General features: G+C 49.4%; 1 protein-coding gene across 1 annotated transcript in view; it reads right to left on the bottom strand.

Annotated features, from left to right (window-relative positions):
* traf4a (tnf receptor-associated factor 4a) overlaps nucleotides 1–14,899 on the bottom strand; it is a 39,102-nt gene extending 24,203 nt beyond the window's left edge. Inside the window, exon 1 of the mRNA XM_062552741.1 lies at nucleotides 14,341–14,899. Within this exon, the coding sequence (XP_062408725.1) occupies nucleotides 14,341–14,483 (143 nt within the window). The 5' untranslated portion in view covers nucleotides 14,484–14,899. The remainder of the gene's footprint in view (nucleotides 1–14,340) is intronic.
* Between the last annotated feature and the right edge of the window lie 914 nt (nucleotides 14,900–15,813).

Here is a 15,813-nt window from a genome sequence, read left to right as displayed (position 1 = left end):
TGACTTCTATGGAGGCCGCTTAGCCACAGAGCTGTGTGAGCTTTATCTGGAGTCTCTCATTAACTTAGTTTGTTCATTAGTCTCGTCACACACACACACACACACACAAGCACGCACGCAAGCATGCACACACACACATACACACACACACACTCACACACACACACTAACCCTGTGCTAATGCTACTACACTCACATGGGGCACAAACATCTCCCCGCACCCACGCAAACAAACTCCAGATTGCTCCCTGTAATAAAACGATTAGACAGGAAAACTGGGAGTAAACACTTAAAGGATTTCCTCTGTGCCCAGGCCCCATCTTTTCTTATTTTAGGGCACAGGAGGTGGGGTGCGCAGTTTTAATTACAGATGGCAAGGCTCTCTATATATGTGTATATATATATATAGCAGCGCTTGTGGGAGGGCAGATGTGCGGTGGTGGCGGTGATGGCACCGATGCAGGGAGGAGGCCGAGCGTTTTTGAAGGGGGACGCGCCGTCACCGCGGTAATCCCAAAGAATGCCGGCGCACAGCACCCGGGGATCCCAGCAGCTTTTCTGCCCTAGCCAGGCTTATTAGAGGGGACAGTTATCGCACCCAGAGCACTTCACAGACCTCTGTGTGCGTGTGTGTGTCTGTCTGTGTGTATGTCAACACGACTTAAAAGGCGTTACAACTTCTAGAAACAGTTCAAGATCTGGTGGGGCGGCAGTGGAGAGGGCATTGTGTCCTTTCCTCAAAAAAGTAACTTGGGGAACAGAAGCGTGTTTATAAACCCCCCTCAGCCTCTACAACCACCAGCTCCACTTGCACTAATCTGCAGCCACCCTCACACTCAGGAAGTCCCACAGCTCCCCGGGATGTTTGGCATTTTCAGGGTTAACGGCGGGATTTGCGAGGGAAAAACAAAGGTGTGGGACTGGCTCCAGAGGATAAGACGGCACTTCCCTAAAACTTCAGACAGATCAAGGAGGAGGATTCGGGGAGTGCGGAGGAATTACATAAAATTAAAAGACAAGTTGGTGCTTGATCTGAGACACATTGCTAAAGAACCTCCTATAATAACGCCTCCAGCCAACTATATGGTGTATATGCAAATGTGAGTTATTGCTGTGCCACTATCCCCATATTCTCACACTCTGGAAGGAGGACAAAATGTATGAAGAAAAAATTGCCTGTAACAATGGCTTTAAAACCATTGGGGATCAGCAACTTTAGAGGGAAGACAAGGATGTATGTGAGGGTGGCTCTAGTCAACAGAAGTTAATCCCTCTTAGGGCTGACTAAATAGCATGTCCTCTCAGTGATCCCCCTCCTCAGTGCTTTGAAAACTGCAGGAGGAACAAGGCCAGAGTGTGGACCCCTGAGGCTCTTCTCTGCTAGGCTACAACTAGAGGCCTGCCCGGGTGACCGTTTGCTAGGAGCATACAGGAGAAGGGTTCACAACTGTCGCACCCTCAAGTTTTCTCTGCCTCGTTCTCTCGGAGCCAAGAGAGAGAGGCTCGGTCCTCTCCACCGGCCAAGCGCTAGCCACGGGGGAGTCATTAGCCGGGTCATAATCCATTTTAATGAGGCGTTTAGATAGCGTCTGAGCTGGGCCTGGGGAAGAGGGGGTCTGGGCGCTGGAACAGGGCTAATCTCTCCAGCGATTCATGTGGCCGTGTGGAGAAAGCACATATCCTCAGGCATCTGTTAGACACACACACACACACACACACACACACACACACACACACACACACACACACACACACACACACACACACACACACACACACACACACACACACACACACACACACACACACACACACACACACACACACACACACCGAGCGCCACACCCGATGCGAAAGCCTGAGGAGGCGTATAAATCTGGGTGGAACCTGGGTTCAAAGTCCCAACGAACTCTCCACCCACAGTTTTCCGCTCTCCATATCATCAAGTGGGCTGAGCTTGACCGTTAAAAACGCAGCGGGCTTATGGCAGGTGTGGGGAGTTTTTCATACAGCGAAGGCATTCAAGTTCCTGATAGCAGAACCCTTTTATGTGCCTGTTCCAGTCACTGTCTGCGGAACGTTCCTTCCTGGGTGTGTTATTTTATGCTTAGTGGCGCACAATGCGAACTGGGGGAATTCTTGCATGAAGGACTCCACTCACAGGGAGTGAACTAACTTGTCACTCTCGTTCTCTCCTCGTGCCAAGACGCTATGCTAGATGGGGGGGGGGGGGGGAGCCAAGGCCGCAGGAGGACTTCCTGATGCTCTGCAGCCAGACTTGGGGAGGTCAGTGCCAAACGTGAACGGCCCCTGCTGGGGAGGGAGGGGCAGTCACAGAGGAAATCACCAGCAGCATCTCTTCGTCTCCATAATCTCATGAAGTACTTTAGTCAAATAAGGCCACAACTGGACCCAAATAGCAGAGTCCAGATAAAGAGAGTGGGGCAAAGAGATAAAGAGAGACAGCAAAAGAGAGAGAGAGCAAAAGGGAGAGAGAGAGAGAGAGAAAACAGGGATGAGAGCAGAGAGGACAAAAAAGAATGGGAGAAATAGGGAGGAGGGTGGGGGGGCATGTCCCGCGGGATCCCACCCTTGCTAGGCGTTCATTAGCATGTTGCTAATCCGTGGGGCGGAGGGTTGAAGACAGATTACCTCCGTGCCCCCACACCACCTCTCTCTCTCTTTCTCTCTCTCTATCTCTCTCTCCCTGTGATGCGAACCTGACTCCAGGCAGCAGGTGGGATGGACAGATAATCCTGGTGAGCAATAACATATTATGGGCAGGGGCCTTGTTTCATTAGCCTGCATCTGTTGCCCTCTGCTCTTCGCTGCGCACGGACCAGGCAAGTCGGACTGCAGCTGCAGCCTCATGCAGCAGTGCCATGTGTCCTACATATCCTATAGATAAAGTCCATGCAAATTCATGAGTATTTTCGTTGTGTTTAAAAGTCTAAACTACTTCTACTGTACCTACGTAACACCTACCTATTCGTGTTTTATGATCGTTAGAAACAATTTCATGGCATGTACTGTACGCCTCAAGCCTGCTGGCAAACTCAGTGAACATTTCAACATCTGTTGCAAAACCCCTGTGACTGAACTGGAACCACGGAGACTGAATGACAATTGATGGCCTGTATTCAAACATGCGAGTTCATTGTGTTCACCTTTTTCTCAAGCCTCAAACTCGTGAAACACGAGAGGCCCTCTGCGCCAACTGTAGGGAGGATCCTGCCAAAGACTATAGTTCTCTGACTTGTCCTCGGGGCTTCAGGAGACACTGGATGGATGGGATAACTGATTGAAACACAGCTTGATCAAGAGGTCGATACAGCAATACAGTCACGGGCAGGCACTGTGACATTTTCTCACTGGCAAGCAAAGGTGTCTTTGTCCAAGCACGCACACGCATCAGGTGTTTTGCAACCATTATCCCCATGTGCAATGGGCTTAATTTAGGCACGTCCCTATGGATATGGACCAAAACACAAGGACCCCCCCCCCCCCAGGTGCTCTAAGAAGGTCTCTTTATGAGGGAGGTGTGGCAGCACAAGTTTTCCGACACCTCTGAAGACAAAGTATCTTCGGCCGTGGTGTTATAGGTCTACACATGCTGCGCAGACACTCACTCACAAGAACACACAGCTGTGGGGGAAGGCGGACTTGATTCCTACTCTATAATCATCTTTCATCTTCCGCACCCAGGCGCGATCATTTCCACTCGGAAGGAGAAGTTACGCAATGATTAATATATTCTAAGCCTCATAATCTTTAGGCACCTGCTTAATGGATTGAGTCTGAATCTATCTGCCCTACTTGGAGTGAATACTAAAATCTTAAACGTCGTTTCAAGCACTGTAAAGTTCACTCCAGGTCCAAGATTATGATTCATAAATCTGCGAGAGATAGAGGCCACTTCCGTTGCGAGCCAAAATGCGGATTTAGAGGTGTGGTATAGGCCGCCGAAACTCGGAGGAAGTTAACGACTGAAAAGTCCTGTTCCCGTCTGAGTAATTTACCTACAGCTGTGTGTGAGTCACACGCGTCGTGGGTGCAGGTAGGAATGCTCAACCACGCAGCATGAGTCAGCAGTGATCCCCTCTCAAACTTCAAAAAACAAAATCTGCCTCTCAAACTTCTGCTTCTTGGATTTACTTACTATCAAAGACATTTGAAAAGGCGCCCCTCTCCCTTACCCGGACTATTTCTTCAGTTGCTTCAAAGTAAAGCCTACTTTGCATAATCTTCCACTGCTCTTACTGCTTACCCTAAAAAAAAGGAAAGACCTGTCTCACAGCCCTCGGAACAGAATATAACTACGCTAAAAGTAAAAGATGTGCGCACCAAGGCGCGAGGCGCAACAGTTCACAAGAGTTTGCAATTAAATCAATCTAGCGATAGGGTTCAAAGTCAGTATTAAGGAAAATGTTGGGTATCATTAACAAGCTATCAAAGTACTAATGGCACTGACTAGCAGAGTGCTGGAGTGTGAATCGTAAGGCAGTAATATAAACAGTGCTATATGGAGGAGTGAAGGAGAGAGACGTGCCGGAAGGTTCTCCACTTTCACTCCTCCAGTTCACGACTGCTGGGTTTGCTGCTACGACGGTGCACCAGTCAGACCAGCCATGTGGTTCCGTGGCCATGGTAACAGGGGAGGAGGAAGGTGAGGTAGAGTGTGAGTGTGAGTGTGTGTGTGTGTGTGTACGTGGGTGTGTGTGTGTCAGTGTCTCAGGATGAACAGCAAGGACCGAGCACAGGACAAACAGCTGATAACCGCCAGTCTGGGGTGGATCTGGACTTGTTCTGGTGCAGAGCTGACAGACACCAGCATCTTTTGCCAATGCGATAAGTCACCGCTTCCCTGCTCCCCCTTACCATACCACGCAGAGCGCAGGTGGGCTAGACAACAGCCAGGGCAGACAAATGCGCACACACACACACATACACATCGCATAATTATCTCTTTTTCCTTGGCTTTTTTACCATGCAAGGCATGCATTCAGGGCACGTTCGCATGTGCTGCTTACTCGATAATCCCAATACAGGTTCAGCGTGCGTTTGCTCCCCACCTACTCCCTCCTTTGTTTGGCTTTGCAATGTGGTGACGTCATGGCTCTCTTTGTCTCGAGGCATTCTGAACGTGCGGCTTCTGATGCTTACAAGCATTCAGTCCCACCGACCGTCCCCAGCCAGAGAGACGGAGACTGCCCGGCCACTACTCGCGTTCGTGTTCCAAGCCGAGGTGGCATTTAAAAGCGTCCATCACGTGCGGCTAATCATGCGCAGCCCGATCGACACCAGAGGGGGGGGGAGAAAAACCCTCCGAAAGAGCAGCGGGCAATCCTCACAAAAGAGACCCATAAAAGACAGTCATCGCCTGCTAATTAGCATTTCCTGCCGGACTCAACTGGTGCGTTTTGTGTCCAAACAATAAACAAAGGCGGTGAGGACTGAGAAAGAAAGAAAAAAAAAAGGACTAGTGCAGACAGACAGAGACACCGACACGAACTGTGGAGTGGACATCCAAAAGGGTGACAAATGAGCTCATGGTTCTTCGCGTCCGTGCGTGTTTAGATCGGACACGATCTGCACAAGCGTGCATTCAGCTCCGCTGGACAGGGAGACGGCTGCATCTGGCCCTATATGTCAGGAAGTGGCTTTATCCAGCATGGCTCTTTCACGGATCAATCAATGGCTGGTCTGTGCATCAGAAGGGGCTTGGAAGAGGGTTCGGAGGGGAGAGGGGGGGTGGATGTTTTGTGCTCTGTTGACATATTTGAAAATGAGCAATGAGAGCAAGTGTTGGAGTCACACCAACAGAGACGGAGGCCGATTTGAGAGGGTCTTTCAGCTGGCCACTGGAGAGGCTCAACAGTAAATAGGCCGGATCTGATGCATAGGGATTGAATGTGTATGTGTGTATGTGTGTGGATGTGTGGGTGTGTGTTTGAAGGGGGAATCGGCAGGAAGGAAGCGATCACAGGCAGCCTTTCACTGCATCTCCGGGGAGGAAGAGAGGGTTAGTTCACTGCTCAACATCAGTGACCTCCAACAGCCGTGCGCCCCGGTAACGTTCGGTGTAGTGCTCTCTCTCACTCTCTCTCTATCCCTCTCTCTCCTCCGCTCTCTGGCACGAGAGCTTAACCGGGCCGCCGGCACCTGTTCCCCTCTGAAAGGACCCCTTTCACTCCAACAGGTGCTGATGGAAAGAGACGGGGAGGGTATAGTGGTCCGGGAGTTACCCCCCCCCCCCAACCCCCAACCCCCAACCCCCACCGCTATCCCCTGTCCAACCACCATCTCCGCTATCACTCACCCCCTCCACACACACACACACACACACACACACACACACACACACACACACAGCACCCCAGCTGGCCATCTTTCAGCCCCTCACTCACAGATTCCACACATGCCTGGGACTCAGCCACGCCACCAGGAGGCTTTTCAGGCCAGTGGTCACTCAGCTGTCTCAGCTGTGCCCCCCCCCCCCCCCCCCCCCAACCCTCCCTCCCTCCCTTTAACCCTCCGTCACAAAGCCATCTTTCAACGGGGGGATCCAGTGTGAGGCCTCTGAGGGCATTAAGTGTGGATGTCTAAGGAGCGCTGACGAGGAGACCTTAAAGGAGAAATCTGGCGAGTTTTCACATAGATCTCAATTTCTCCCGGTAATTGAGTGATGTTGTCAAGAAAAAAAAAGAAAACAATTAGTTTAACCTCGCTGAAGTTCCTACAGCCAACAGCTAGCGCAGCCAGGCAGTTAAAGCGCTACACTATGGGGGCATGTAGTAGATGGGAGCTCTGTTATGGAACTTACAATGTGGCTTAACTTAACAACAGAGGGGGCTAATCATTTTTACCAGTCATTTTCAACACCAATTCAAATCAGTGCATGACTGGTCATGAAAAGTTAATGCTGTGCAAACAAATATTTCACAGACATAAAACGTTCAAAATGTCCTAAGGTAAAGAATGGCTCACCCTTCAACCCTTTATTGGCTATATAATACCCTGCATTTTTCCCTTGCCTTCACAGACCCTATAATATTCAGTGATAACCTGTTTAGTATTTTGTCAATAATTATGACATATCATGGAAGCTGCCTTATTGATGTACTGCAGGCCTTCTGTACTACAAACCTATAAAAAGGAAGGAATCTAAATAAATACGATACATGCGCGCAACAGAATCTGGTGCATGTCTTTTAGTACTTGCGTGAATTGTGAGTATGTGTGTATCTGTGTGTGGGTGGTTCGGCGTGTTTGTCCATGCGTCCACAGGGGGCTACTGAGCAAATGTTTTGGCAACACGAAGCGGAGCAGCAGTTGGAAAAAGAAAACCAAGCGCACACTGGTGCATGGGCACAGAGGGTGAGATGTCCACGGTGTGGTCTTTATTTAGCCTGGTCCACGCACCGCCTAAAATTATCTTTCTCGCTGTCTCTCTCACACCCTGGACTTGTCAAATATTTGTTGGCCTAATCTGTATACGGTCATCGCTGTTGTTGTTGACTGTGAACTCAGAATCTAGCACACGGAGATCAAAAAATGTAGTAGGTCAAGCAAAAAAAAAAAAAAAAAGAGAAGGATAAATCTCTTGATTTACTCTACAACATAAGAATGGAAGTGACTTTTGCAGATTACACACAAATGCCCATTTCTGGCAGCTATAAGCATGACCGGCTCGGCTAGGCTACTGGGCTACTGTAAACATGCTCCTAGCCTCAGTTTAGCTTTCTTTCTATCTCAGACACACACACACACACACGCACACACACAGACTAATTTTCCTGTAGCAAGCAAAATCACAAATATATTCATGAAACCCCACCGCACATACCCTGGGACCATGTTCAGGCGGCTGGCCAAGTTGCATGGTTGGGTGGCAGCTAGAGCCCTGGTCCCAGCATGCTGGAGGCACACGGCAGAAGGTGCCACGCTGCATAGCTGGAATAGTTCCCTCATTGTATAGGTGCCGGAGGGGGAGAGGAGGGAGAGAGAGTTGTTTGCGCAAGACCTCCCCAGGGCAGAGGGGGGGGGGGGGGGCATGTACGGACTTGTCCAAAAAGTCTCGGCGACCCGCCATGTGCCTCCTCTAACAAATTGCATGTCCTACAAATTTACGACTGAAAACTGTTTTTTTTTTCTCCCTTGAGAGTTGACAAAAAATGTAGTGTCACCAAGTCCATGTAGTGTCCGTGTGAGTGTGTGTGTGTGTGTGTTTTGCTGTTGTTTTTGTTGACAGATTTTCAGACGGCAAGCAAACAACCCTACAACAAATCGTACTCGACCGAAAAAAGAAAAGAACACAAAAGCAAGAGAGAAAAAAACAACACTGAGGAATTTGAAGTGGCTGTCGTGTGCGCATTGTGCGGCATGAAGTCACTTGAGCGGACTATGGGCTAGGGGCTCTCACTGCCACACCAAAAGAATGCGGAGCACTTGAGTCTGGAGAAGTGTTGAGGCACATTTCTGAACCAGAAACACATAGGCAAAAGTGCTCCATCTGAAAACAACCTGCCGAGCCCTTGTGGCTTGAAGCACCAGTCTGACTGAGGCTCCACAGCTGCCAGTCTTGCGGGCGTAGAAGTTTCTCTGCCATGCCAAAGCCGCAGCTGAACCTCTGCAACCCTGGTCTGGCTTTCTCTAGAAACATGACATCATCTTCTAATGACAGCACTCACATCCTCTGCAGAAACACTCGGATAAACACTAAATACTTGTACACTGTATTGACGGTATGGAGGGATGAATATACAAGGAGACAGAGATAACAGCCCCTGATCACAAACCTTCAATGCTCAAGTCTACCATCGGTACAATTCAACATCACAGAAGCTAAAACGGAAGTGAGAGACTGGACATGGATTGATGGTGTGAGGTGGTTCATTTGACTGGACATATCAAAGCATTACAGGCCGAGCTGGGTGCCGGGTATGTGGTTCTAAAACATCCTCCGACTCAGATACATTTAAAAATGGATGTGCTACAAGTGAAAACCACTACACGCTGCCCAGTGTTTTGATCTCCTGCTTCAAGCGGCCCCCACAAGGAGACAGGATAAGACATGCGCTGCGGTATCGATCGCGCTCCGAGTTCCGTCTCCCAGCTCAGCGAACCGCCGACTGCCTCGGAGCTTCCCACCGCCCCCGCGTTTTTATTAGCACTTCCTCCGCCGCCGCGCTGACTGGCGCAAACTGGGATGCCCCGCTTCCGGCGCGCTGAGAGGCGCTACCTCCGCTCCCATCGGCAAGCCTCTCGCCTCTCTCTCTCTCTCTCTCTCTCTCTCTCTCTCTCTATCCGCTCGCTGGAGGCGTGTGGCTTTTTCCGAGGGAGTGTGTTTGGCCTCTGTCGGTCAGCTGCGAGTTCAATGCGGTGGGAGGCGGGCAGAAAAGCCCAGTGTGGCAGAGTCACGGAGACGGAAGCCTGCCTGGCATAGAACTTTCCAGAGTCATTCAGAGACGCCTTTCATCGGGGGCCTTGGCGCCCCATGCCTCGTGCTGCATGAATGCAGACACCTGCACAGGAGCACACTAACACACACACACACACACACACACACACACGGAGGAGGATGGAAGCAAGGATGTATGCTAACACAGACACACTTGCTCAAAATCACATCATCTCTTTTTATCTCTCTTTCTCTCTCTACCTCACACACAAACACACTTTCACACACATGCACATATTGCACACACGGGCACACACGCATGCACACACACACACTCACACACACACACTCTTATAGAGCAACTTATTCACAGGGTGAGATGGCACAACGCCCACGGAAAGCACAGGCTCACAAAGCTCCAGCTGCCAGGTGGCATCTGCCTGGCCCACAGAGCCGGGCATGGTCACTTCCTGGTCCACTGAGTCCCGCGCTGTCTCCCCGTCCATTGAGGATCGCCATTATGAGCTACCCAGTAAAACACACCTCACAATGGACAAGGGTCAATTCATTGGTCTTTAATGAAGACACAGTGAAGCACTGTCTACTTTGGACGAGCAGAGGACCAGGGCTGTCTTTATATGCTACAGCTATCTACTAAGGCCTTATCAATCAAGCCCTCTGTTTCCTTTCAGCTGACTTCATTCAGCATGGGGCCATGAAAAAAGGATAAAGAGGTGATGCAGAAAAAAGAAAATGAGGAAGAAGACAAAGAAAGACAAAGATGAAGAGGAAGACATGGAAGAAAAAGAAGAAGTAGAAGAGGAGGATAGAAAAGGAGTAGAAAGAGGAAGAAAATAAAAGGAAGAGAGAAGAAGGGAAGGCAAAGGAAGGAGAATGAGAAAAAGAAGGGGATGGAGTGAAATAAGGGGATCTGAAGAGGGCCTCTGATTCAGAGGACGCTTGCTGTGGAGCAGAGGCGGCTGATTTGAGGCGGGCACAGGGGGGCGCGTGAGGCGGGCACAGGGGGGCGCGTGAGGCGGCGGCGGCTGAGCCAACAGGGCGGGGGAGAGCCAGGCCCAGAGCGCCGTGTTGTCACGGGGATAATAACTGCCCCCATTAGCCTCGTATCCCCTCAGCAGGACGCGCCCCCGCGACAGGGGTAACTCGCCAGCCCCGGCAACGAGACTCGTGACGGCTTTTTTTTTTTTTTGGTGAGGGGGGGCAGAGCGAACCAATTATGCGTCTGTCGGGAGAAGAAACTGCAGTCTCATTCCCAACGCGAGCCGGGCCATCGCCCGCTCCCAACACCGCCGCCGCCACGGCTCTAACCGAAAGATTTATGACTTAATATACTCTCCTGCGTGTGGTCTCGCCTCAACCTGGACCCTGCTGCCTCTTCTCCCGATTACACTGTGGACGGCTGCTGCACCGCATACTGCTGCGATCCACTCTACTACGCTTTACTATGCCAGGGAGAGAGAGAGAGAGAGAGAGAGAGAGAGAGAGAGAGAGAGAGAGAGAGAGAGAGAGAGAGAGAGAGAGAGAGAGAGAGAGAGACAGCAGCAGCAGCAGCAACAGCAGCGGTCCAATTCCTCTGCGCTCAAAGTTCGCCTGGGCCCGCAGAGTTATGGGGTTTTGCGAGCGCGCTGCGGAGAGGGGCGGCACGTGAGTCACACACTTGATTGCGGCGGAGATAAGGGACTGGAGGGCTGGCCGCCGTTTGCTCCAAGGTCGCAGCCATCTGTGCACGGGCGAGGCCGGGCCCTTGGCCGAGGGCTGCGGCTTTGTTTACTCTCCGCGCTCACCACTTCGGTGGAAACACGGCCCATTAGCGCAGGGGGATTCATAAACAGCGGCCGATGCCAAAGGCAGGGAGTGGAAGACAGCGTTGCAAGTCTAAACCTTCACGTGTCTAGAGGCATCTCGAAGCTGATCAACAGCATGTCATGAATAAATACACACAACACACAACACACACACACACACACACACACACCTGTGTGTGCATTCCTCCTCACAACACCTTGTGATAGCCCTGCGTGCGTGAGAAGCCAAGCTGAAATGGAGGAATCCAATTCATATGGCATAAATGCCTAGTGACTCACACTTCACATCTCGAAGGTGTAGTTTCCTCTTGGAGGGAGAGAAGAGGGGTGTCAAAGAAGATCAGCGTGTAGTTGAAAGCCTGTGGAATCTCTCTTTACACTGCGAGAGAGAGAGAGCAGGTTGGCAAGCCTCGACTGATCACACACAGTCAGAGGTAATAGACGAGACTAACTCACTGACTGTACAGTAAGCACACCCTTATAGGCATGGCGCACAAACTTTGCTCACCAAGGCAGATCAAGATAAGCTTTGCTTGGATAAACTTATTTTGCCGTGCCACACCTGGTCTAGCCGCTCAGTGAGTTGACATTTCAGCAGAGAGAGAGAGAGATAGACGAGAACAATACAAAGAGTCATTATCGGTCAGGATTTCATCTTGAACAGCAGCAATCTGTGCAAGCCCATCTATTGAGGACGAGGTTGCTTTTCTACACACAGCCGCAGGCACTGCGTTGATGACTGTTGATGTGAGATATGTAGCGTCATGAAAAACTGTATGTTTAGACCACGAGGAGGGGCTGCCATCTTAACGGCAGAGCGACTGACAGGCTCATCGGAGACTCTATTTGTGTGCTCTATAATCGGCGGCGGCGGCAGCAGCATTTGTCACACTTGCCACAGTAAGGACAGGCATGAACAGTAGCGACTTAGTGTTTTGGGAATGCAATGAGTGCTCGCGAGAGTTAACATTCTGGGCAGGCCAAGGGATGATTAACTTTCTCTGTCTCTCAGCTTTGCTCCTCTCAGGAAGTCAGCCGTCAGTCAGTCATCCTCATCAGCACTCTCCTTTGTTTTGGTGCTTGAGATAAACACTTATTACAAGCACACGTGCTAAAGCAGCTCGCTATTTCACTGACAACAACTACGCATGCTATATAATATTATCGCTAGAATGTGTTTATAACAATGTCATTACATTTCTTTTTCGTCTCAACCACACAAAGAAACACCCACACACAGACACAGACACACACACACACACACACACACACACACACACAAACACACAAAAGACAATCATGCCCTGCTATGCAAAGGTCTGACACAAACCAACACCTCGGGGGCATCTGTACAGGAGCCGGAGTTTAGTGGGTCAATCTCAGCCTCAGACATGACAGCCAAGGCGTGTGAACATCTGCAGCTATATTTGACTGAAGGTCAAACACGCCACATAGCTGCCACCAGGGCCCTTATCTCTACAACACAGGGTGTCAACACTGCCTGTGTTTACACCGTATCACTCCTACTGAAGCCTTTATGGGGGGGGAGACAAAAAGCCTGCCAATGATTGTGAACATGTGCATGGTGCACTGAACAAGGCACGGCCCTAGCGAACACGAGAGGGCTAAGAAACCGGTTTGGTGAGCTTATGCTATGTTTAGATCGATGTGACACATAAGTTGGTCAACTGAAAGGAATGGCCTTGATTCCCCGGTGACACTCGTTAAGGTCCCAGTGAAAGAAAGGTAGTGGAATTGCCAAAAGGCAAGCTTGTCCCATTGATTCCGAACACTAATGTGACCATTACAATGAGTCCGATCAATGGAGTGTTGTTAAGCATTCAGAGATGGGGGGATTGTAGGAGGCACGTGTCTGTGTGTGTGTGTGTGTGTGTGTGTGTGTGTGTGCGCGCGTCTGTGTGTGTGTGTGTGTGTGCGTCTGTGTGTGTGTGTGTGTGTGTGTGTACAGTGACCAAGGCCCAAATGACTTTTGAGGCAGAGGTCTTCTGGTCTCTGGACACTCTGGTGCCCTGGTTTCAATAAAGGAATCCCACAGTAATCCCCACTCTCACCCCCCCTTCCAGCTCCCAGCCAAACCCCCCACCACTGCCCGCCCCTCGCTCCCCATCCCCATCCCTGCTGCCCAGCCAACCAGCCACAGCCTCCAGGCAGTAACATCAGACAGGGCCAGAGGTTGGGGCCTCTTCTGCCTGGGTGAGCGATCACATGCACACACACACACACACACACACACACACACACACACACACACACACACACACACACACACACACACACACACACACACACACACACACACACACACACACACACACACACACACACACACACACACACACAAACCCGTGCAAAAACACACACGTACACACACAAACTCTCTCGGTCTCTGACACACACATATACAGACCCCTATGCAAGCACACCCACTTATATCCCCACCACACACCCACAGTGAGCCCAGGGAAAAACATGTGGGCTCTAAATATGACTGTCAGCTCATTGTCTTGAGACCCTAAAGTAATTGCTTGCATGTGTCAGGGCAATAGGCATAGAGACAGTGGGAAACGGACGACTGCCAAAGACCTTTTCAAATATTGAAACACAAAACACTGCATAAACCCCTCAACACAAACACACCTCCATTTAAATGTTTATATTAGAACTGACTGATTTTGGTCATTCTACATTGGCTGTCATCTGATAAGGCTTTGACACAATATTCGTTGGCTATGTAGATGAATTAGTCTACACAGCAGGATTACGGAGAAGAGGTTTTTCAAAAGGAAAGTGGATTTTATGGATGACGGGAAGAAAATATGTGACTGCAGACGCCAGCTGTAGGCCTAATAGAACCAGGAAGATATGCTAATCTCAATCATTTGACTTGCAAATATTCATTTTTATTAATAATATGCATGTTTATACAGCTCTACTTTATACAGAAACAGGCGTATGCCGTATTATCTGCAGCAGGCCTGTCGTAGCCAACCTTTCTGATTGTCATATGCTTCCAGTTGTTCAACTTTTCCCTCTTTCACACTTCTTTGATGCAGGCGGCCGATTGTCAACATCAGACTACGAACAGTGGCTTACCTTAAAAATTCTTGTAGACAGGTGTCACAAAATCGGTGTCCACACGTTGAAACCTGAACGGGTTCTCGCATCGCCTTGCTGCACAGTGGACATTGAAACCGTCTCTTGGGTTTCTCCAGAAACTTGTAATCAAACCCCGGCATTGTTGCTGCTCAATAAGCAGGATGATATGTTTATTTTCAAGACTGTTCGTCTTGCCTTCGATACCCCACCGTTTCGCCGGGGAGCTGTACGAAAATGTCCACGGTTTACGCTGTCAGAGTCCGTCTCTGTGTCTGCCTCTCATTCAAGTCCATCCGTCGGAGACAAATAGATTCTCTTCCGATTCCTAAAGACGATTCCTGGAACTGCCTTCACGTCTCTCTCACACGTCGCCGGTTTAGGTTGCTCTATGCATGAAAGGGTTAAGACGAAAGGGTAGCCGTTAAAGATAAATTCTAGCCGTATCGAAATATGTCCGTGAGCACGACTGACAAGTGTGCTATCAAGGCTATTCAGTAAAAAAAAATGCCAACCGAAGCGATGCGGTGAATCAGTCCGCTCCGACGACCAGCTGAGGTAAAACTGACAGTCTATGTAGACAATGCCAAGCAGTGCATCCCATCTGTTTAGGTAGACCTAGCCACGCCTCTCAGAGTGGGAGGGGTCACATTTAAATCCCATTGACCGTCTGTTTTCGGATCTCTAGGGCAGCTCAATGCCAATAAGGCTACAGCCTGCGGATTCTATTGAAAATCAACTCAGTAAAAAAACATATTTTATAAGCTCATTCAGTAATGACTGATAATAGACCCAAATCCATCGAAAATAAGCTAAGAATTTGCAAAGTGGTTTGCACTGGCCCTTGGTCTTTCCTTTGTCTAACCATGAACATTTCCGTTCCTCTCCTCTCTCTTGTCTTTTGATGGCAAGTTATTATGCATGACATTGACAGAATGAAACACGACGGCTGATATGTATTCCTTGCATAGACGTGTCTCAAAATCGAACACATAGGCCTACACCACACAATTAACTTGAATCACTAATTAGGAAGAGGTCTCCCTCTAGCGGTGACGTAAACATATTTGCGTTCGACCAGTCAGCACTCAGCAGGCCTATTGAATTCATTTATTTTCATAGTAGATAGCCTATATTTAGTATACTTTTTACATTTGAAACAAAAGGTAAAACTATGACGTCGTACTTTACGGTGAAATGCGTAATTGGTAAATGGAGGGGGTGCTGCACTGCAACCATTGGTATTGCTCAGACATTACATCATCAAAAAATGATGGCATCTTTGCTTGTGGCACAAAACATTGGTGGAAGTAGATGGGGAAAACACATGGCAAAACTTTGTTCCTGCAGTTAAATCCTTCCACACTGGTTCCAAAATAAGGTTATTACAACATGTGAATATCAAAGTGATGTTCTCCTTGTAAAGGTTATACAATTATGTTGAAATGCCTGAATGTTGCTCCCTTGACTAGT

Source organism: Sardina pilchardus, chromosome 13 (assembly GCF_963854185.1).
Source record: "Sardina pilchardus chromosome 13, fSarPil1.1, whole genome shotgun sequence".
NCBI classification, from domain to species: Eukaryota; Metazoa; Chordata; class Actinopteri; order Clupeiformes; family Clupeidae; genus Sardina; species Sardina pilchardus.
This window is presented reverse-complemented; position numbering and strand designations above follow the sequence as displayed.